Source organism: Egretta garzetta, unplaced genomic scaffold (assembly GCF_000687185.1).
Source record: "Egretta garzetta isolate BGI_Z169 unplaced genomic scaffold, ASM68718v1 scaffold148, whole genome shotgun sequence".
NCBI classification, from domain to species: domain Eukaryota; kingdom Metazoa; phylum Chordata; class Aves; order Pelecaniformes; family Ardeidae; genus Egretta; species Egretta garzetta.
Genome location: NW_009260669.1, coordinates 2,467,601 through 2,491,732, shown reverse-complemented (window position 1 = coordinate 2,491,732; position 24,132 = coordinate 2,467,601). Strand labels below are relative to the sequence as shown.

The 24,132-nt window shown below is 36.1% G+C and overlaps 1 protein-coding gene across 1 annotated transcript in view; it reads left to right on the top strand.

The window, feature by feature from the left end:
• Positions 1-24,132, top strand: part of SEMA3E (semaphorin 3E) — a 145,731-nt gene that overhangs the window by 85,527 nt on the left and 36,072 nt on the right. The window contains exons 3-5 of the mRNA XM_009645660.2: positions 407-466; positions 5,297-5,416; positions 23,932-24,025. Coding sequence (XP_009643955.1) covers positions 407-466; positions 5,297-5,416; positions 23,932-24,025 — 274 coding nt within the window. The remainder of the gene's footprint in view (positions 1-406; positions 467-5,296; positions 5,417-23,931; positions 24,026-24,132) is intronic.

Sequence of the window (24,132 nt, the reverse complement as noted above, 5' to 3'; positions counted from 1 at the left end):
CTTAAAGGGCAGCTACAAATAGGACAAAGGCTCTCTTCACAAGGAGACACATGGAAAAGACAAGGGGCAATAAGTACAATTGCGCTAGGAGATAATAAAGAATTTTTTACAGTGAGAGCAATCAATCACTGAAACAACCTCTCCAGGGATGTGGTAGAGTCCCCATCACTTGAGGTTTTAAAGATGTGATAGGATAGGATGTTAGATAATCTCATTGAGGCTCCCCTTCCCATGAAAGGTTGGACCAGATGATTGGTCTTTCAAGGTCCCTTCCAACCTGAGCTGTTCTATGATTCTATAATTCTGTTCTGAATCTTTCACAGGAAAAGTAGTGGAAAAGCTGGATTGACATGATCAGACTGCCAATTGAATTATTTTCTATGTTTGTTTGGGTTTTTTTCCTCAGATCCATTGGCCTAGTACACCTCTGCAAGCAGAAGAATGCGTAATTAAAGGAAGAGATGCTGTAAGTATCATTAATTGCAAATCAAATATACTTTAATTATACTAGTGGCTGGTCCAAAATAAGGATTCAGACATCCCTAAACTTCAGAGAGATCACAGCACAGATATAATTCTAAGTGTTGCAGCTTAAAAATGTGTAACTACTGTGAACATCCTGAATTATTAGTTTAATTGCTTCTCAAACCAGCTCATAACAAGCATAGAACACTCTGGATCACCTGAACTTTCTCCTAATTCTTTTTCTGGTGATATCAAAGAACATACCTTAATAATTCTCCTTTCCCATTTCTATTTCCTTTACTTTTCATACACATAGCATACCTTCTCCATTCAAACTTTTTCATATTCTAATTTATCTTTAAAATTCTCATTCTCTAGAATACTTTCAAAAAAGTAGTTAAATTATTAGTAATCATAAAATATAGTCTGAATTGTTTAAGTAAAGTGTAAAGGGTTTACTGTATGTTAATAAAAATATTCTGTTTTAATGAGCCCCCAAACTGTTCTGTTCATGTGATCCAGTGCTTTGATGGTAATCAGTTCCTGGGGAAGGACCTGAAATCTCACTGACATACAGCAGCTGGTATCATTGACACCACAGGATGAAAGTTCTTCTGAATAGGAGCTCTCTGGTTTTGCAGCGCACCAAGCTCATTATCTGCACCTCATAAACACACAGCAAGTACAACACCTAATAAATCCCACAGCCGAGAGAGCTCACACTGTACCAAAGGATTTGAAAATGATGATAGTTTTACAGCAACAGTGGCAGGAACACAGGACACAGAAGGGTGCATGCACAGTTTTCCCACACAAACACAGCAAACAGGCAGCCTTGATGATAACCACAACATATTCCCAGTGAAGATTAGGAAGCTATAAAAATTTCTGTTGAAGTACAAGCATGAGAACTGTCCACACCAAGGAATCAGTGAACCAGATTGGAAAATCATAATACCAAAAAACAACATCATACTCTATTCATTACTGGCCTAGAACTGGTCTTTTTTGAGGTATCTTAAAAGTTCATTTTAAGCACTTTCCTGGATGCTTTTGTACCCTTGAGAATTTCAGGTGGCTTTGGTTGAAAACGATGTTTTTCTATATTACCCAAATTTCATGGCTGTGTTAAATTAATCCAAACCCTAAATTCTTTGAGCTTTATTTAACAATACCTCTCAACATAAGCTGTTATTACAGTTAAAGCTCTGTCATCTTTCCTTCACCACGACATGATGGGATTTATTTTCTGATACTTTGACAATATTCTTTGGGTTACATAAATACAGAAATAGGTACTGTTGTTCCAAGGTAATGTGAAGGTACCCCCCTCAGACTCATGAGATTCCCTAAAATTCAAAACCTTTTACAAACCAGTGTGTTATTTTAAGTCTTCAAATTTGCTTTGTAATTAATGTGATCATTTAAAGAACTTCATATGTTCCCCACATCTCTCTGTACTATGGAAGCTAAGTGTCTCTCTTTTTTGAAAGGAAATCACAGGATTTTTAAATCACAAGACTCCAGAACTGCAGTCTTTAAGAATAAGATTTTAAAATTGTAAAAGCTGAAAATATTGTAATACCAAACAATACCAAACAGTATTCAAATCCTCACATGGGACCTAATTATGTGTGGGACTATATGAATAAGACTAATTAATTCCAGGGAAACCTTAGTAATTTTCATTAGCATGTCAGTATTCAGTAAGCTGAATTGCTCAACCTGAAAGGAATCTAATTTAGAATCAAAATCTTACCTATTACTTTTCTTTTCACCTTCATTTTTTGTAGCCATAAACCAATACTGGCTCAATGACATTATGCCTTAGAATCAGCCTTTGCCATTTCTAAGTTCTGAATGCTATTTTTCACACTGTAAATTCTCGGAAAAAGATTACACATCAGTGCTCTCTCAAACCTTTTTGTTTATTTCCATGCTATTTCTTTCTTTATTTTCAGTTGCAAAACATCTTTTTCTCAGTGCATAATTAATATTTAATAGAACTGAAAATGTTGTATTAAGCATCCCAGTGTCGAGGTACTTCATGTGTTCTCTGCTACCTCTTTTTATGTAACAGAACAGGCCACTTTTACAAACTCCTACAACCTTTAAAAGTTATCAGTTCACCTTGTAGCGGTAAAACCACAAGTACTGTAGTCATAAACACAGTTTCAGAGAGCTTGTAACAGACTTAATAGGACAGTTAGAAAAGCCTTGTCTTAACAACGTGTGCATCGTCTTATACCCAGGCCACCCTATTCTAATCTGGATCAAGGCAAGGAAAAAATCTTTCTGTGCTCATTCAGTGTGCCAGGAAACACACCTGTTGCCTTGTGGTGTCAGAGCTTTTGATCCTTTCAATTATTTTGTCAGAATTGGAAATCATTCAGATATGGAAATCAAATTCTGTAGTGATGACTAACTCCTTCACACTGAGAAGTTTCACATTAATAAAATTCCAGAGATCTATTAATATGTCTATGGAGCCTCCCAAAGAAAACCACAATATTTAGTTAATTAATACAGTAGGAAGAAAAATTATTTTAATGATTTCCATTGGCTGATGCATCTCTTCCTTGTTATGTGTACCGGATATTATTAGTGGAGTCAGCAGCAGTGCCTAGTTGCCTGACACTTTCCAGAATGACACCTTTTTTCACTTGTTTATAAATGATAAATCTAGCCATTTAGAATGACTTTTTTCTGTATTTGGTATCTGCCTCATCCTGTTTTTTCTGCAGAAAATTTCAGGCATTTCTAGGAAGGCGCACAGAAGGAAAAAATGTGTAACTTTTGCCCATTTAAAAAAAATCTTAAGGTTTTCATCCATGGTGCTTCTGAGACAAAGATCAAGAGCTGCAGACGTATGTGGATAAAAAAAAGAAAACGTGGAGTAAAGATCAGACCACCACTGAGAGAGAACAGAGCAGATAAGTCAGGAAGGTCATACTTGGAGGGGGGGGGGGGGGGGGGAGAATGAAAAACAGCATCAGTGCCCAGTATCTATTTAAAAACTGCGAAGCATCATAAAATTCCTATGTATTACCTTTCTGCTGCCACCAGTCAGCAAATATTTGTGAAACACACATAAAAAGTAGGCACCTCTGACTTTAAGCTCTGATCCATGTGCAGAGGATCACATCCTACTAAACTCAACTTGTTCTTCTCTCAAGTTGCCTGACAATTCAAGTAGCAGGTTTTTTCAGTGGGTCTAAAAAAATTTGTCCAGATGAGAGACTGTGTGGATGCCATGTGAAGGAAGACTTTTTTTTTTCCAGTTTCCCTTTTTAAAAAAGTAATAAATTGGTTAAAATTCCAAAAGTAAGATATCACAAGGTTGATTTGTCCTTTGCATATACATAATATTTAATTACACGACAGGTTACCTGCCTTTGTAGAAATCAGGACAGTTACCTGTTTTTTTTCAATTAGAATGATATATCTTCAAGGTGAATGGTTAGGGAGAATCATGTAGCAAAGGAGAAATTTTCCTTATGATCCTTATTTATTTGTTGAAGCAGTTGGAAGATTTACACTGCATGACACAAGGGTTTGAAGAAAGAAGATGGTTTCTTAGTTTTGAACACAATGTGGATTCTGTCCGTGGCTCTGCTGCAGACTCATCCTCTGTGACATGAAGTCCTTGCAGATGGTCAATGAGACCAAGGATTATTTTCATATAAGTATAGCAGTTTGAAAACTAGAGTAGTCATCAGTGAAAGACAGCAAATTTTCAAAAAGAAAATTCCTCAGCTCAATTTTACACATTCATTTTAGGATAGAATTAATTGCCTTTTGGAGTTGTCTGTCCTTTGTTGACTGTTGAAAAAGCATGGGAAAACAGCATTAATTGCACGTCTAAACTTTAGAATAGCTGAAGATAGATAAGACTAATCCTATTATAATTGTGTCTTTAACCTTGGTGTGATTGTCTTAAAACCCAGAAATGTTGAGCGATCAATGGAAATGAACAGAAATTTTGCTCCAAACATGGAGATTGTTGCAAAATGTTAAATAGTCTGTAAAACCAAGTCCCAGGAGTCCCAAAATCAATGGATACTTTTCTCTCACTGTCTCCATTTCTAATTTAGCACAGGAAGGATAATGGCTTCACATCTCAAAGGGATGTTTGAAAATTTTTTAATTGTAATATTTATGAAGCTGCAAATACACTAATGAGTCCCAGAGTATTGCCCTGAGGGAAACGAATAATCTCTTCTTCAAAGGAGGGTTTGAACAGTGGGAACAGATAAAGTATGAGGCTACACAATACAAAAAAATATTGATTAGCAATTAATTGAACAAGAAATTAATGATGCAGTGGTCTTATGGAAAAAATGTAAGACAAATATTGATTAGCAATTAATTGAACAAGAAATTAATGCTGCAGTGGTCTTATGGAAATAATGTAAGACGTGTTATTTTTCTTGAGATAAAGTTTATTTAACTTCAGAGACAAGCCATTTGCTTTGCATATCTCATGCTCTGAGTTAAAGCCTAGTGCATCTAATAATACTTCATAAAAAATATTTAGATTTGCAGAATATCTCTGAGATTAAAGAAGCACAAAAGTGTGTTTTATAACTTAATAATTCTGAACTGCTTAAGCACCTAAAATCAGTTGTGATAAATCAGTGCTCTAATCTTGCTTTTTTCATGTCAAAATTCTCCATCTATGAATTTGGTGGCATTGAGGTGCTAACATGAAGCAGGAGAACTAAGATGTTATATTTAACAGAAGTTTAAATTTGCAGAATATTACATAAGAGCACCTGAGATACTAATTTTTTTAAAAAAAAATTCTATCTTTATTTTTTATATAAACTAGGATGAATGTGCAAATTACATCCGTGTCCTTCACCGATACAACAGAACACACCTTCTGGCTTGTGGAACAGGAGCTTTCGATCCTCTCTGTACTTTTATTAGAGCTGGACATCCATCAGAGGTAAGAAATTTGTTTTACAGTAATGGCTCTTTTCATCTGGATTCCAGCAAAGCTTCTATGGTTAAAAATAAATATTTAAATTCAAGTGCTCAGAGTTCTCATACAAACCATAGAAGAGATATTTTTGTTGATAAAGTGTAATGCTGGTCTAAAATTCAGTTTGAGACTGGAAGAACTCACTGATGATTGAAAGTATATTTTGGAGAATTATGCAAAGAACTCAAAGTCATTTTCATCTTAGAATTTTTTTTATTAGATAAGCCAATTTTATCAGATATAGCAATTCTTACAAAAAGTATTTAATATTTGGGGGTTTTAGCTAAATCTGGGTTTCTTTAATTGAAATTATACACAATATAAAAAAAAAGTATTAGTTCGATGGGAGATGAATTACCTTCACAATATTTTGTTACATTCAGCTTCTTCTTAAATGCAGTGTTGATCATATCCAGCAAGTGTGTGTTAGCTAGTTAACGACACTTGTGGCTGAGTGAAATAGTACTTCAGAGAAGATCATTATGTGAAGCATACAATCAATTTTGCCAACATATTTCTTATGCAAAAAAAAAAAAAAGAAATTGCCTCTATTTTTCAGAAATCTGGATATTTTCTGTCTCGATTATATTAGATCAGGGTTAAAGAATCACTAAAAGTACCAATCTCATATTTTAAATTAGTGTATAAGCCTCCTTAGGTCATTCAACTTAATCCTGATTATGTGCAACCTGTGTATTGCTCCATGGAGGCTAAAATGCTGGCTGGTTGATCCTGCTTACATCCTGCTTCATTGCATTCTTGTTTCAGCGCACTCCCATTGCCAGTCTAAAAAACACATGGAGTTTATGAATATGTTTTGAAATTCCTGACATAAAAAAGCCTTCTTGAAGGGTTGAAATTCTACAACTGTTATAAGATTGCATTTGTGGAAAAGTTATAAATTACATTGCTAGGTCTGGACCTTGGAAGTCCAGACTTAGTGAAAATTGGACACTCAAAGTTATCCATTGTCATAAATATATTAATGCTGAAGAAATAATTTATTTAATTACAAGGTAAAACAACTGGTAAGGGATCCCACTGTTTATCTGAGATGCCCTGCAGTCAGAGGAAGATTTCACTAGGCTGCTAGAGAGGCCCATGTGATGACTGCTTTAGGAATCTGACCAGGGATTCTTGGTCACACACTTTGTCAGGTGGGACTTAATAGATGGAGATCATCTGCAGCCCAAGGACAAGACTGGGTTTTACTGGCAAATGCCAGAAAGACATTCTGGACAATGGTCTTGCTTAGTTGGTTCATGTTTAGTGATGTCTCCTGGTAAAGCTGAGCATTTGTCATGGAGATGATGCTAAAGCACCGTCCAAGAGAGTTCTTGCTTCCCGCTACAGCCAGGAGTGGGATTTTCGAGCTGATTGCCATTATATGAGTCCAGTTGGAGGCAGGTTCAACTTCGTGGATATTATTTATAAAATAATACAGAATGAACTGTAAAGACCAATCTTAATGATGACCGCGAGAAAAAGTAAAGCTTCAAAACAGATAAAGTCACAAGTGTTTTCCTTGCCATTTCTCGATATTTCAGAATATTTGCCAAAAACTTAAGCTACATTATAATCAATTGATGTGTGTGTATATATAGAGAGAGAGAAAAGAAAACACTGAAGTGTTGTGTTTAATGTTCTATGCAGCTGAACTTGTATTAATTGGAAAACCTCTCCTATATCCTAGGTTAAATATTGAATTATGGGGGGTTTTTTCCTCAGTTATTTCACATCCGAATTACTCAGGTTATCAGTTTACAAATACTGTGCTTCCCCTACTTCTTTTTCTCACAAATTTCAGCTTAATCTCTCCAAACCAAACTGGTTTTATTCTGTCTCTTACATCACATTAGTTGTACTCCACATTGAACTGACAGTTTTGTACCTAATGATTTAAAGCAGCTACAGTTGAAACTTGTCCCACACCTACAGTATTGTTTATTGGTCTATTGGTAAGAACAACAGGAAAACAGAGGACAGGCTCTGGAGCTGATTTAAAATAAGCACTTGGCTGAAATAAATATTAATTGCAGATATAAAGGTTTTTAAAGCATACTCATATAAATCAATTATTTACTTTAGTAAAAAAAAATTTGAATAAACATTTCTGAGTAAAGATGCATCCCTTTGACAAATCAAATTATAACCACATCACTAGAAGCAATCTCCAAGGACTGTGCACCTCCAACTGCTGTTAAAATCAGAAGCATCTCAGAAGACCCCAGCTCAGCACTTACATTTGAAATTATTTGAATTGCAGAAACACACTGTCTTCTAAAATTGAGGAAGGAACTAAATAATAAGCAATTTTAAAATAAGGCAACTTTGCAGGTCATCTTTGCTCCTCTCACGAACCTCCTGTCAGGCTTCCTCATACAGTTTAAAGGAAGCAGTGTCTGTATATTTAGGAACACTATTTAAGAAAGCATAAGCAACAGCCTAATAAAAATAGAAACCAAACGAAAAATGAAAAACAACTCACATGTACGAATGTGTGGCCCATGATCCTCCCCATATGTATCACTGTCCTTCCTTCCCTTCTTTTTATTTATTATTCTCCCATGTTAATTTGACATTCTAAAATTTTACCCACACTGAAGTCATGGGAAAATTACCATTTTTTTGTTTGTGTAGGGCAACAGGAAATATATTTGCTACACTAATAAGTAGCTATATTTATTTCCGTTATCTGAAAAGCTGACTATCAGGATTAAAACAGACAGGTGCCATGTGCATGGTAGGTTAAAAATAACACATGGTATGTGATTGAGTGCGCAAATTGTAATCTTGCTTTCTTTGACTGATAAAGACATCGTGTAACTGCAGGAAGTGAAGGGACAAGATCTTTCCTCTGAAAACTGCAGTTCGGTCTCTGCTGATCTCTGTTTGGTCAAAGTATCACGATCCAATGACTTCTGGTTACTGTCTCCCTGTTTCTTCCACCTCAGCTCTCTTGCCTCCTTCTCACTGTCTGACTGTCATGGATAGGGAGAGTAACAAATGAAACAGTCTTAAAAATACAACGATACTATTCCATTTCTAAATAGGAACCCAAACACCTTTCTTAAAAAAAACAGTAAAACTCAGACTTTTTATTTGAAGGGTAAATGCTGGTTTATAATATGCAGTTGTATGCAGTTAAATGTAATTCATAATATGCAGTTGGCTGAAAGGAATGTTTTTTAGATATTGTTGACTTTTTCAATTAAATATCTTGAACTCCAATGTAAGTAAAATCTAAGTAGCACAAAGTGTATTTGAGGCTTGTATACATCTGACAAATTACATTTTGCAGACATGTTAATGTATAAAGAGTGGGAGGTAAAAAGGGAGCCCTTACAGAAGACTTTTGTGTATCTAGATACCTAGCGAATACAACATATGAAGCAAGATTCACTCTTCCATATAGAATTATGAATCAGCAGTATCAACACAGAGGAAATATTTGCTCTGTGCTCAGGGACTTTAACCATAAGTTTCAGTAGGGCTTCCTGAGCTCATGGCAAAGGGAAGATGTGGCCCTCTCAGTAAAAACTGCAGGGTTCTTAAACTGCAAATTCTATATAAATTCAAATTTGACATGTAGGCATTTAGGAACATGATAGAATAGCAGGAGTACATTTTCTACAACCTTATCTCCTGCAATTTACTGAGTAGGTCAAAGAGAAACAATCTGGTAGAACAAAATATGCATCTGAGGCTCTTGTTCTTGGTGCTCACTAGTTCCACGTTGCAGGAAAACTTACTGCATTGTTGGCTTGCAACAGAAGTTTACATGAAGTAATCCACTTCTGAATAGTCACTTGGTAAGAAAATGAAATATTACAGTCCTTCCCTTGAACAGCGAGAATATCTCAAAGCCATGATCATGATCATAATGATACTGTATGGCATCCTGATCTAGTATTTAACATGTGTTTATGAGGTGCAATCCAGCTTATGAAAAAGAGCATTCTGCCTTCTGTGTAAAGTCTTAGATTTTTATGCAACTACAAATTCATACTTTCTTATCAAAACCAGGTTTGAGCTGTGTCTTGCAGAACACTGAGCTCTTGTCAACAAACAGCGAAGCCAAAAGGAGATTTTTGTCTCCAAAATTAGGCAGAATTTATTGCCTCACTGGCAGATCATTACTCATTGGAACTTACACAGTAAAAATGTCCATTCCCTAGAAAATATTAATCTAACTTACCATGTAGTAACTGAAATGTGCTTTGAAATCTTTCACAATCATATTGTACTATGATACATAATATCTGTCTAAATGTTACTTTCATGCTTTTCTTGGTTTATAGAAATTTCATGGTGCTATTTATTTTTTCTTAATATAATGAAAATGTTGATCATATAAACCAACAAGCAATAAATACTGGATTTATTGAATTCTACTTCAAACTTGTGTTGTATGACCAGACTATAACCAAATATATTTTTCTAAACCAAATTATTTATAAATTTTATGATACACTATATATCCATTTGAAAGATTAAATATGTAATGATTTAATGCAGTCATTCTATTGTAATATTGGTTTAATTGATATTGCTTTGGAATTCCAGGCTGTTCACTTTAGTAAAGCTGTTGCTATACATTACCTTTCTAAAAATATACAGTTATAGTTGCTGACAGCAACATGCAGCTTTTTATGTTTTTTTCTTTTTCTAATTACTTTGACTCTGATGAATGTTGCTTTCCTAATTTTAAATGTTTCAGCAAATTACCCAACATTTTTCTGCCATTTAGAAATAAATTACAAATTGGGAAAACCAGGAGTGCTGACTTTGCTGACAGAACAACTATTGGTGTTTGCCAAAGAGCATATTAAAAAATCTTGTCCAAAAAACCATAAGCAGGTTAATTGCCAGCCAGTGAGTTCATTATCACTGACTTCATGAAATGTTTCCAAATGTCCAAAATCTATGCAGATCAGAAAAGGCTGGTTTCCTCCCGTTTCTTTTTATTTATCATCCAGAAACGAAGGAGAGTACATTTCAATAAAATCAACAGGTTTTTTTCCTGAAGAAAGCAAAAGTCAGAGCCCCTCCACTATGCATCTTTCTTATGTGCTCTGTTGGAAAAATTCTGAGATAAGTCTTCAAACCAAATACAGATGAAGAAAAGTTCAGAAAAAAAATTTACTCTGTTTCCCTTCTCACCAAATTGACATTTATCACTCCTGGGAGGGGGGCAGGGGGGGTAGAGTGGGGAGCAGGGAAGCATCTACATCCATTCTCTTCCTTTTGCATTTATATAAACTTCCCAGTTTTGATAACTGAAGATCAGTACTGGAAGAGGTGTTATCTATTCAGCAGAGCAACAGGGTTTAGGGGTGCTCCAGAGGCCTTCCAATGATCCAAACTGCCTTATTAACTAACTCAAAAAGCACATTTAAAAATTCTAGACGGGAGTTCCACAAAATACAGCTAAAGAGATTGCTCTGCCTCCATAGGACCTGAAAAATGAGTGGAAATTCCAGAAGAAAACAATGTGCAGACATAATATCCTAAGTTTTTTCAAACTACATGGTGACAAGATAGAGCCAGTCCCTGGAGAGGAAGGCATCTCTGCATAACAAATCCCGCTGAAGGAATGAAAGTTGTGGGAAGATTTTTTCTTTCAGAACACACTGTAAATTTTTAATATGTACTTTGAGCTGGCAGAGTACCATTTTCAATGCCTCATCTTACTCAGTAAACTGCCAACAGCTCTATTTCTCCACCTCAGAAGACTGATGGACTAAGTCACCCTTTCCACAAAATGCACTGGTAGTTTCTGAGAGTCTCTCCTAGGTGTTCCTAATCTGATGCATTCCTTATTATACTATTTCCTCTTCAATTAGCCAGATGACATTCTGCTTATCAGGGAACAACAGCTCTAAAATCTGTCTTCAAGGCCTGTTAGAAAGGAATTGCCTTTAGTGAAGCAACAGGTGTATTTGCTTGGAGGACAGTTTAGTCAAGCTGGAACTTCTGCTTTCTACTTCATTGGACGTGTAATGGGGCACTTCTTTTTCTACATATTCTGTGATTCAAAGCAAAACCAGGGTAAGCTTCAACTGTGCAATAAGTTTTCTAGTTGCTTCTCTACCCCAAAAAATGCAGGCAACCTGAGCTCCTCAGCTCTTGCTTCAACAAATTAAAGTGAATTGACATGTAAGTTAAGAAAGAATGTTCCAGTCATATCTCAGTTTAATTTTTACATGACATAATATTTCTGCCCTTGACCAGCATTTGGTAATGTCATAATTCTTTCAGCTTTGTATATAAATCTATTATTTTAGGATATTGTTTCTGACTTATTTTTATAATCAAAACAAACAATGATCTGCCCAGTTACTCCCTCTCCATGATTTTTCCTATTACCTCACCTCCGCTCTCAGTTTGCAGAAGATTAAGGAGGAGGAACATCTGGTTTCACTGACCAAACAGAAGTGGGTGTTGGTCAGTCCTTCATTAGACAGAATGTGTGACAAATTCTTGCCCTGAAAATATTTGCTCAGAGACACAGAATACCTCAGCATGGATAAAAAGCTACCAGTTAGAATGCCATTCACTAAGTCTTAGCAGCTTTTTCAACTCACTCTATTTATGGAATTGAATCTGCAATCCTAAATACTATGAAATTGCTTATTTGTTGCAGTCCTTTACATCTACAGTTCATGTGAAACTAGTCATTAAGCTAGGTGATGTTTAAACCAATATCAAGTGCTCATATATATGAAGTGCTGCTACATAACCAATACAATGTCATAGAATTTTTTACATTATATCATCTAGTATGAATGCCCACATCACAGGCTGTCAAATTGCATGAAAACATCCAAAAGCCCCAAATTTCAGTTAGATTAAAGCATTTCAGGTTTTGGAAGTTTAAATATGCATATATTTCAAGAGAGATTAAAATGGTACCTAAGCTCATTATAGTCAGGAAATTAATTAGGTGAACATTACCCCTATGCTCACAGCATACAAACAACGAAGGTACTGCAAAAGGGCAAAAGAAAAAGCTGAAGACTCACATCGATCCTAACCTGAAGAAGTATTTCTTACTGAACCCATGGCTTTATCTATGTACTCCAAAGAAAATGAGAAACAAGCAACACACAAAAACGGTTTTCTGCACCAGCTCAAATAACAACCCAGCCTCTGGGGTTTTTTTCCAAAAAAAAAGACAAACATCATCCTGTGAAACAAGGTGCAAAGGTTCCTACAGAACAAATGCATATAGTTGTGTGAGAAATTAAAGTTCATGACTTTCAGCTATAATAATTAACTCAATGAACAGCTGTATATGTGAAGTTCAGTAAGGATAATGAAGAAAGGACAATTTTGTTCTTCCCATGCTTTGCTAGGAAAGGGATAATGGGTATCGCATAAATAGAAACAAAGGCCAGAAGGGATCATCAGAACATTTTATGTGGTCAGTTCATATTGCATGGATAATTTCTCCAGGTACTGAATTAAAACATTTTCAGGAAAATATGTATTGTCGTTTCAAAGAATCCAGATAATGGTAATTCCACTATTGCTCTGGTAAGCTGTCCTAATGTTTAATTTCTTTCAGTGTCAGGAAATAGCCACTTACTCAAGGTTAAATTTATCTAACTTCAACTTCCTGTCATTTAACCTTGATATGCCTTTAATAGCAAAGTTGAAAAGTCTCCCACTATCTTTTCCACATCTTTTCCACATGTAAGTATCTATGCACAAAGATCAAGCTACCTCTTCACTTTTTTTTGATAAGCTGAATAAATATAGCTCCTTAAACTCCTATCACAAGGATTCCTCAACCATATTTGCGTCCTTCCTGTGACCTCTCTGCAATATTTTCACATGTTCTGGAAGTGCAGACACCAGAACCAGATATGCTATTTGATGGTGTGTATACAGGCAAGGTCACTACCTTGCCTCTGTTTGAGATTCCTCTTTTCAAAGACTCAAGTGCTGAGTTCTTGGCACAGCGTCCCAATGAGAAATCTCTTTTTAGTGTTTTGCACTTGACCCAAAGCTCTTCTCTGGAGCCCAAAGTCATCACAGTTTACACACTTAGTTGAGGCACCTAATCAGCAGTCTCATATGACAAGGTCAATGAAGAGGTTTCTAGAGATGCCTGTCACTTCCAGATGTAAGAAGGCACCTTGTATATCAAAGATCCTGAATGAGGCACCTCAGTCTAATACATGAAAGTAGTCTGAACGAGGATCTGAACCTCCACCTTCTAGGACATTCTGATGTACTGCAGATATAAACTGTGCTCCCTGCTCCTAAATAGACCACTTTGGATATGGTTGTATTAAAATCTACTTTGTTAACTTCTGACCTTTAACTCGGTATGAAAAGCATTCCATAACCTGAATGCACCCAATGCTATCCTTAACCTTTTCTCTTCATTATTTATGGCTCCCACCCCCAGTCTTTCAGTAAACATTACTAAGAAAGTAATCATATGATTGTTTAAATCACTGCTAAATCGAAAATCTTTTTTCCATCAAATACAAAATTCAGGGAAACCTTCAGTAAAGGAGAATTCATCAATGCATACCTAATAACAACTATACTTTGATATATGTCAGCAGTTTATATTTCTTAATAATTCTGCAATGCACATTGTTTCATCAAATAGCTATGTACTAAGTTAAATGCCCTGAAGAAAGCCAAGTATTCTGTATCAGCACAGTTGTTCTTATCAGTCAGTCTTGCACATTGCAACAGGCAACAGGTTTGTTTGACAGTACTCTCCATCCATAAAGTGAGGTGAATGACACTCATTACTTTTCGATACTGTCTAAATATGGCCTTACGTGAAGTCTAAGTCCAATTTGGCAGATTAGTAGAGAATGTGAATTGATCAACCATATGAAATGAATTTTCCGTCGCATTAAACCTGCCCTTTGCAAGATTAAAGACAGATGGTCAGGAGAGAATGAATCAATACAGAGGAATAATGCTATTATCCCAAAGAGAAAGAAATACTCCACCTGTGTGGTAATTTGATGGGGGTAGGTAAAATATTCCAGCTCTCATCATAATGATTTTTAGATTCTGCCACCTTTATTTATGAGAGAAATTATTTTTCTAAGTGAGGGCACCCGAAGTCTGTGGTATTGTTTGAGGAGTGGAGGTACGGCTCAATAAGATGTTAGTCATCATAATTAAAACCAGCAAAAACTGAGCAGCGACAGGGTTTATTTAATATTTTTGAAGGTCTATAAAAAATGCACCCTTCGTAGTCTGTAATTCATCTCTAATTTATGACTGATTGCTCTTATTTGACTGAGATCTATTCAGGAAAATTATTCCAGATTGAAAAGTTAACTAAAAAGTAGTATTATTTGTAGCTCATATGTGTCATCAAGAGGCAGTGGATCCACTCCTCTGCCTTCTCTTCCAGATTGGCCCACATCGTCATGCTGTGCTGAAGCTCTGCAAAAGGACTGTTTGCTATCTAAGGCTCTTACTACAGAGACAGACAGAACGTCCCCCGAGTATCTGCTTTCCTTCTGAAATCCATTCTCAGTGGAATGTAGCTGTTGTCCCGTCCATGCCTAATGCATCTGTTGCTCCATCCATCATCAAAACCTAGACTGTAAGCTCAAACCATAGAGCTGTATCCTTCCTTTTTTTTTTTTTTCATGACCTTTGTCCCCAGTTGTTATGATAGCAGTCATTAGATGAGAGGACTTTTATGTGGTATTTGCTCTGATGTGACCCTCAAAATCTCAATACAAGTTTTACGGTCAAAATCAAGGAAAAGAGAAAGTCTTGGCTAGAGAGACTCTGTGTAAAGACTGTGACTCCACCACAGAAATCCCTTCATTTTTGTACCATCTTTAGCTCCTCATTCACCTGGTCGTAAGACTATACCTCCATATACAGCTATTCAAACCTTTTAATTCTAGAGATGCCTTGAACTTTGATACGCACTAACTATCACACCAGTGCAATATAATCACAATTTATTCTGCTAAAGCTCCTATTATGTGCCACAAGACTGTAATGAGTTTACATGTCCAGCTAAGGTCATGCAAAGGTGTGTCTCCTAAAATTCTGAACAAGTCAATCACTTCTGCTTAAACACTCAGAACTGCTAAGGATAAATGCCTGTGATTTCTATATGCAGGCTTGGGATTTTTTTTTCCTATTGCCAGACTATTTCACACGCATTAAATCAGGGAAATACATTATTTCTGTCACTTTAGGCCAGATATTTTGACACAAGTCACAAATTGCTAATCCTTTAGCAAACCCAGACAGCAGTCTGACATAGCTCCAGATTTTAAACATGTTTTCACATTGGAGCCCAACGTGTCTTAATCATTTAACTGTGGAATAAAATGCATAGACCTGAAAAATACATCTGAATTTTTAGGGAGGATTTAATGTCCGTAATATTTTATGCACTCTCATCCCATAGGACAGTTGATCTTTTCAGTGTGTCACTGGATAGTAAAGAGGATTGAAAACAGATCCTCAGAAGAAATACTACCCCCAAAATAATCTTAATTATGTCAAATGCCTCAGAAAATAAAGTTGAGTTAACATGGAAGGTGTAATTTTCAAAGTTAGTAATCTTATGACAACAAGCAGGACAATTTTTTTCCAGTGCTTAGATCCCTTTGAAAATTAATATTTGGATGTTTTTAAGAAGATATTACATCATGAAATGAAAGGTTCTTTCACTGTTGGAGCATCCTAGTTTTACCCATATATCTGCATGCCTGTGTTATGCTGACAAATAGGCCAGTAGGTTGCAATAGGAACTTATTAAAGTATTTGGAGTACAGATTCCTTTATATAAACTCCATGGTATTGACTCATTTTCTATTGGTTTAATATTTTTAACTTCCTGAATGAGTTAGTTGGATTTATATCAATTAGGCACCTACCTAATATTTGGGATTATAGTTAGCAGATACTGCAAATAACATTTTTCTTAGTACCAAAATTTAGTCTGCTTAAATACAAAAGGTTATATAATATGAGATGTCTTTTCAGGTCTTACCCAGTATGTTATTTTCTGTTGTTATGAAAAGACAAAGTATTCTACTGTATATCTGTTTTACCACATGTCTTCTTGATGAGGCAAGAGTACAGATTAGGACAGGTCATGGAGTTGAGAGTTCATCCTGGAGACTTATATTTGAATTTCACTGTCAGCTAATTTACAGACATGTTCTGAGATTTTTCAGATTTATTTTTAATGAAGAAGTCAGTGTTCATCCTTCCTAAAAGAAGGCTCTGCATAGCATATTCCGTGTGTCTTTCTATGTCAAAATAAAAATGTAAGGGTAAGTGAGTATAAAAGAAAAAAGAAAAGAAGTGAAAAAAATGTTTTGAGAATATACAGAATGAAAGAATATTTGAAAAAAAGTGTTATGTGAATTTATACTAAAAACATTATACAACGAAAGAGAATGGAAATAAAGATGAGGTTTATTCTGTGCATTGTACTTCACTTTCTAATTTGGTCACAAAATTTCTCTGGATTCATTCAGTATTCAATTTCTCACATGAGAAAAGAATCCAGTTACACCAGTGAAATGCTCTACAAATCTTATATTTGATTCATTGTGAAATAATTTCTTTGATTCCTCATGTTAGGCTGCATGAGCGGGTATGGGTACATATAGGCGTCCAAAATGCCAGACTTTAAAGGTACAGTGTTAAGATTAATAATAGAATCCTAGGTTGGAAGGGACCTCAAGGATCATCTGGTCCAACCTTTCTAGGCAAGAGCATAGTCTAGACAAGATGGCCCAGCACCCTGTCCAGCTGAGTCTTAAAAGTGTCCAGTGTGGTGGAGTCAACCACTCCCCTGGGGAGATTATTCCAATGGTTAACTGTTCTCATTGTGACAAATTTCCCACTCATGTCCAGTCAGAATCTCCCCAAGAGCAACTTGTGTCCACTCCCCTTTGTCCTCTCCATGTGACTCCTTGTAAAAAGGGAGTCTCTATCTTCCTTGCAGCTACCCCTTAGGTACTGGTACATGGTGATAGATCCCCTCTAAGCCTCCTTTTCTCTAGGCTGAAAAATCCCAGTTCTCTCAGCCTGTCCTCATATGGCAGGCTTCCCAGTCCTTGGATCATCTTGGTGGCCCTTCTCTGGACCCCCTTTTTTGTATAGCGGGTACCAGAACTGTACACACTATTCCAGGTGTGGCCTGACAAGTGCTGAGTAGAGTGGGATAATGACTCCTTTATCTCTGCTGGTGATGCCCTTTATGATGCAACCCAGCATTCTATTGGCCTTCTTGGCCACAGCAGCACACTGCTCAATCCTGTTCAGCTTCCTGTCCACCAGGACCCTCAGGTCCCTTTCCACAGAGCTGTTCCCCAGCCAGGTGGATCCCAGTCTGTGCTGCACTCATGGATTATGTTTTCCCAGGTGCAAGACCTTACACTTGTCTGTGCTGAACTTCATAAGGTTTTTGTTAACCCACTCTTCCAGCCTATCCAGATCTTCCTGCAGGATGGCCCTCCCTTCCAGAGTGTCTACTTCCGCCCTCAATTTCATGTCATCTGCAAACTTCATCAGGCTACACTTGATCCCATTATCCAGATCACTTATGAAGATATTGAATAATTTTGGGCCCAATATCAGTTCCTGGGGGACCCCACTAGTGACAGGTTGCCAGTTTGAAAAAGAGCTCTTTACCACAACCCTTTGGGTGCAGCCTGCTAACCAATTCCCCACCCACTGCACAGACCAGACTTAAAAATTAGATGAGTAAATGGGAAAGTACATATGGACAACAAATACTTTCTTTGTTTAGAAATAGCATGCCTGATATGTTAAATATTTTAAAATTTTATTTTCTACAGAATAAAATGTTACTGTTTTTCAAGATTTCATGTTACATTCATTTCCATGGCACTAAATACTGTTGATAAAGCTGCAACTGTCTCCCACTGTGTACCTAACTTGGTGAAGTTTTTAAAGCACAGTTTTCCCACGTATCACTTTATTGTTTTGCTACTTTGGTTTTAAGATAGTATTAGAAAAAAAAAAATAAAAATTGAGTACACAGAGCCAGTGAATCCAAGAACAATATCCCCTCTTTGGGGACTAGGGTCTCAGTGTCATTCTCATAAAGAACAAGGGCAAAATTGAAACAGACTTCAGTGGAAGTGTTCTGTGAGAGGATGCAACCCTGCAACTGAAAATTAATCTCACAGCTTTTGTACAGAGATTCAAGGGAAGCTTCTCAACATGTTGCCTTCAGAGTAGGGACATGAACATCCCTTTGGCAGCCCTCTCCCTCTCATATCCTCTCCATTTATTGCTCTCCATCTTGCTCTGGGCTTCACTCTCCAACTCTGATGACCCTTGTTGAAAACCCACTTTACCAGACCACTCAGTCAGCCAGGCATTCCATTAGGATGTCCTTTCCGGGTGGAGTCAGTGTGTCCCAATGGGTCCCATCCTTTCCCAACATTTGTCTTCCTCAAACAGGACACTATGATCAAATAAGGTGAATCTTTGATGTTTACACTCCCTTTTTTGATGCTTTAGGAATTACTTAAACAGAAAAAAAAAAAAAAAAAAAAAAGAGTGCATCATATGACACTAGAACCCCATGGTTTTATTAAGGTTTTTGACGGAACATTTCTCATAGTTTTACGCAAGCAGTGTATCTCTATTTTAAGCTTTTCCATTCAATGCACTTTGCATGTGAACGTTCTTATTCATAGTTCTCTTTAAAAAAGTCTCAAATATATGACTCCTATTAAATGAAATGCAACAAACAGCTCTTGCATGTAATGTCATTCTTACTCTAAGGTTGAATAGCTATGAGATCATTAACACCACAAATGAATTTTGTTCAGTGAGTTACAGTAACAGTGAGTAGTATAGCCAGTGTTAAAAACTGTATTCACAAAAGTGTGCAGTCTCTCGCCACAGTACTCTAAATATGATTTACCATCCCACAATATAAGTAACATGGACTTCTTAAAAAGCCACAAAACCCAAAAATCCACCCCAAAACCAAAAAAGTGCCAGCCACAAAATGTCACAGGTCTCCTGGAGAGCAGACCTTGGTTATACTGATGGAGGATATGCATACACGGCTAAGTATGTAATGAAAGGTTCGGAAATAATTTACATTTCTTTTTAAAAATTGCCAGTATGATGTGTTTTACTTTTTTGTTACCTGGAAAATAACAAAAATTGAAAGTGAAAAAAAAATCCACTTACAGAAGATCAAATTATTTTTTCTCATAAAAATAATATCATAGGAGAACCCAGACAAAGCCTCTATATTTTTAAGTCCCTGATTTAGTGAAAAGATACAGCCATTGTATTAACACTGAGAATAGGCTTAGGTCCTTTGCTGAACAGGAATGGAAGTAAGCATATGTTTTAAATTAAAGATATGCATAAATGCTGTCTTGAACACGAGCAAAGCAGCACTTGGCATTAGAGAAAGCAATTTTCTGCAACAAAAGTTAAATGCAGCCTTTAAATTTTAATGGTTCTGATTGACCTTTTCTTTCATTATTATTTTTAGCTTACATTATTCTTCATTGTCTAAAATTATCAATTCATATCAAGTTAATGGCAAAATTCTTGATACCTTGGAAATATCTTCTATTTCTTTTTAAACAACATTATTATTTTAATAATAGTTGAAAGTATATTAGGTTTCCTGAGTCATAGGTACCATAAATCAAACCCACAGCCCCATTTCTTTCCCAAACAACATGTAGAAATTTGTAATTCCAGTCCCAGCCCTCCATATGTGTTTTTGCATAATTTTTACCCTAACTGAAAAGTCACCATAAAATAAATTGCAATGTTGAATTGCTGTGTTGGATAATCTGTGAGGAAACTGTCAGTTTTCTTCTGACATTTCTCAAGGGATTCCAATGTCACAAACAGCAAGGAGGGTTAGAATTATGGTATTAGCCTTCAAAGCTGATTATTAATGTGCAACGCTTATTTCATTTAAACTGGCATCCTGTGGAAGCTGACACATCTAACAACTGATCTTCAGTTACTTGCCCCAGTGATGGGAATAATTTATTGCAACCGTGGAATATTTGGTATGCTGTCCTAAAAGGTGAAGGTGGAAAATCTTTCTTGGAGGAGTCATTGCTTACATTTTCAGTGACTTTTCAGACAGTTACATACATCTGTAAGCATTTATGAGACACATATCCTGCTTTATATCACAACTGGTGAGATCCACTTAAAAACTTCTCCAAGTTGCACTGAAATCCAATTTTTTTTCTACCTTCAGTATTATCATTGGATTATATATTTAAGCTACAGTTCTTCTTCAGAGATTCCAGCAGTTAAAATGTACATAACGAAAGGGTACTATGCCTATTGCCTAGCATTTTCATGCCATGGTGATATAGTTAGCTGTTTAACTGCATTCATGTAATGAATGTTAAAAGAGATAGGTTTATCCTTACCACTGATTTCATTCTGTTTCTCAGATGAATGGTTAACTACATTAGTAGCTTTTTCCATTGTGATACTGTAATTTGGTGTTCAGTGACAGAAAATCCTTCCACATCTTCTGGAAGACTCCCATATGAGCCATACCTCATCTGAGTATCAGTGGCATTTTAGCAGGGGAAGACCTGAATATGAAGTGTGGTTTATGATGCCCTGGTAGGATCACGTCCTGTTCTACAGCACAGAAATTTCACTTTCTGTTCCCTGTGTAGCATGAAATATGAGCCATACACTACAAACCACAAAATGTGGATAACTTCTTCAAATATTGTTTCAAAATAATTTTGTTTCCGCACCTGATCACTTTACCTGAGTATGCTTTTTCTGTAATCAGTTTTAAATTTGATACTTTTTCCTTTCATAGACAAGTCCTTATTTATTTTACAGTATTTTTCTGTTCATAAAGCATGAAGACTAGAAAAATCAATTAGATTTTAACTCCCAGTTTGTCTCTCCACTTATAGATCTTTCTAAAAATTGGGGGGGTGGGGTGTTTAACTGATGCATTGACAAATAGCTTAGCTGAGACTCCAGAAGGGAAACTTCTTCATGAGTAACTTTATTTTTAATACCTGATTAGAGAATAAATAACATCAGTCAGATTGTTTTTAGAAATTTTTCCTTTACATCATATTTTATGACAATGATGACTTCTTAGTCCTTTTGTGCAGTTTCACAAGGGTTTTGTTTCCCTTCCTGAGTTCTCCTTAGTCTCTTATTTCTACTGTTGACTCAGAATGTTATGGTATTTAGTTTTGAAAAATACCTGGTATGTGATGTTTGAAAAGTATGGAATGGGGCTGAGATTTCCACACACAGAGAAGTATTTCTTCATTGTTTGACATTTACCCAACAGAAGAAGGGGAATAGTTACTACTGATGTGCAATTGAAGCTGATACAGCAGAAAATAATATCCCTGCACTACCCATCTCTATTCAGGATGATTATTTTCTGCTGCATCAACTTTAACATCAGGCACTAACATGCCAGGGTTAGGCAAACCCAGGAACTTCTAGAGAGGTGGGATTCTGAATGCCTTGTTACCTTGTGGGTTTTAGGACCATTACTTAAATTTTGTGGGGGTTTTGTTTGTTATTTTTATTTTGGGGTGGCTTTTTCACTTCAAGTAGATGTGAAACAGATGTCTTATTTTTTTCCAGAACAACATTCTTGGTTACATCCCATTTTTACAGAAATTCTCTAACTGATGGGAATCTTATTTTTTGATCAGAAATTGCTGCAAAATTGCATGTATTATTTAGGCAGAGGGAATGGAAGATAGGTACATCAGCTTGGCTGATCTGCGGGTTAAGGTGTGAATAATGCTTTGAAGGGCAGAGGCTTGTGACAAATTCAAGATTTATTGGTTTAAATTAAATACATAGAAATTTTCAATTATCAATCAATGAGTGGGAACTGAGAGCTCTACAACTTTCCCACTTTCCTTATATCTTTTTTCTTTCTGTCCTTTTAAATGTTGTTATTATTATTATTATCTTACCAGTTTTCCATCCCATGCAATGGTCAGTATCTCTTCTGCTTCTTTGCTCCTTGTCTTCTTGTTTTTTTCAGAAGAGCATAACTGTCATGAGTGGAGGTACCTGAAGAGAAGAGAACATTAGTTTTGCTTTGGGGGAAACTGCACTTGGCTGGGAAGAGAGAGATTTGTAGGTTGTAGGGTGGGATGGGTGGACATAGGTGAGTGATCTGAAGGAGAGTGTGGAATAAAGCATTGCAGAGAGCAGACACAGTCAGGTTTCTGTATCTCTCAAAAGCAAAACTTTCCAGGCACCAAGTTGCATATGCTACAACTACATGAATGTAACTAACAGAATAAAAAAACACCTGCTATAAAGACATAAGGACTAAAAGGACTGCATATACTTAAATAAGGGCTACCAGGACACTATTTTGTCCAATCTAGATATACTGAGCTTTTTTCTGTGTGAATACTGAATTATTCTAATAAATAAGTGAAAGGTCAGGTCTAATAAAAACTGATTTTTATGGTTAAAAAGCCACATGTAATTTCATGCCTCAAAAACATTTGCTTTAGTATATTAGCAATGTGAACCCGAGATTTGTTTACTGAACAGATAGATTGCATTTATCCAATATGTTGATATAATCTGCATTTCAGTAGACTTTTGAGAAAAACCGTTACACAGAACTGGAACTGCTAGGCTATTGAAATATTTACTAATCACATACTCGATGTCTGGGTGGCATATTTTTTACGAAACTTTCACAGTTTTCTCCCTATTCGCCCTTTTATAGTCCCCCATCCTTATGTTTTGTGTTATGGTTTTTTGTTAATATATAAATTAAAAAATATATTTTTCTCTCACTTGATATTTTAATTAGACAGTAATGGGCTCTTTTGAGAAAGCTGGAACAAATCTCGTACTGCAAATGAAAATTTAAATTGAAAATTCTTTCTCAGCCTTTAAAGCCTTATACAGACAATTAAACTAAGTTGTCAATATTCCTTTCATACTGATATTCTGTTAAATCCACTGCAGAAATCACATATGCTCTGAAAACCATAATTGGGGATTCATTCCTAAACATACTTTTATGAAGAAGAGATATAAACACCTCAAAGCTACCAAGAGAAGATAACACAGCATGATATATTTAACAACTACTGGAAAAAAAAATGTTTGAAGAGGGAAAATACATTCCATGGCTAGGTATCTATTTAATGTTTAGATAATTTAGAGAAAAGATAGAGATATCTTCACTCCCTACTCCCACAGAAATGAAACAAGTGCAATTTTACTGCATATTTTCCTGATTCTTTTGGGGCAGTGCACAGACAAAGATGATTTGCAGAAATCCAGAGAATTTTTACTAGTACATCAGTGACTAAACATAACTGTGTTTTTTCCCTAATGAAGTCAATCTATTAGAAAGTTATAACAAAGTTAAAACTCATCTCTAAGGACTTTTTTCTTTGCCTGTAGCGTTTACGCTGTTTTCTGTGGTTTTTGTTTTTTTAAAGGATCATCTGTTTCAACTGGAATCGCACAAATTTGAGAGAGGACGAGGCAGGTGCCCTTTTGACCCCCGTTCTTCCTTCACCTCCATCTTCATTGGTAATGATCTTTATGTCACAAGCTTCACGGTCCTGTCAATCTGTTATTCTGAGTCTCTTTCTTCAGCACATGGCAGTGTTGTCAGTCTTCTGTTGCAACCTTCCACA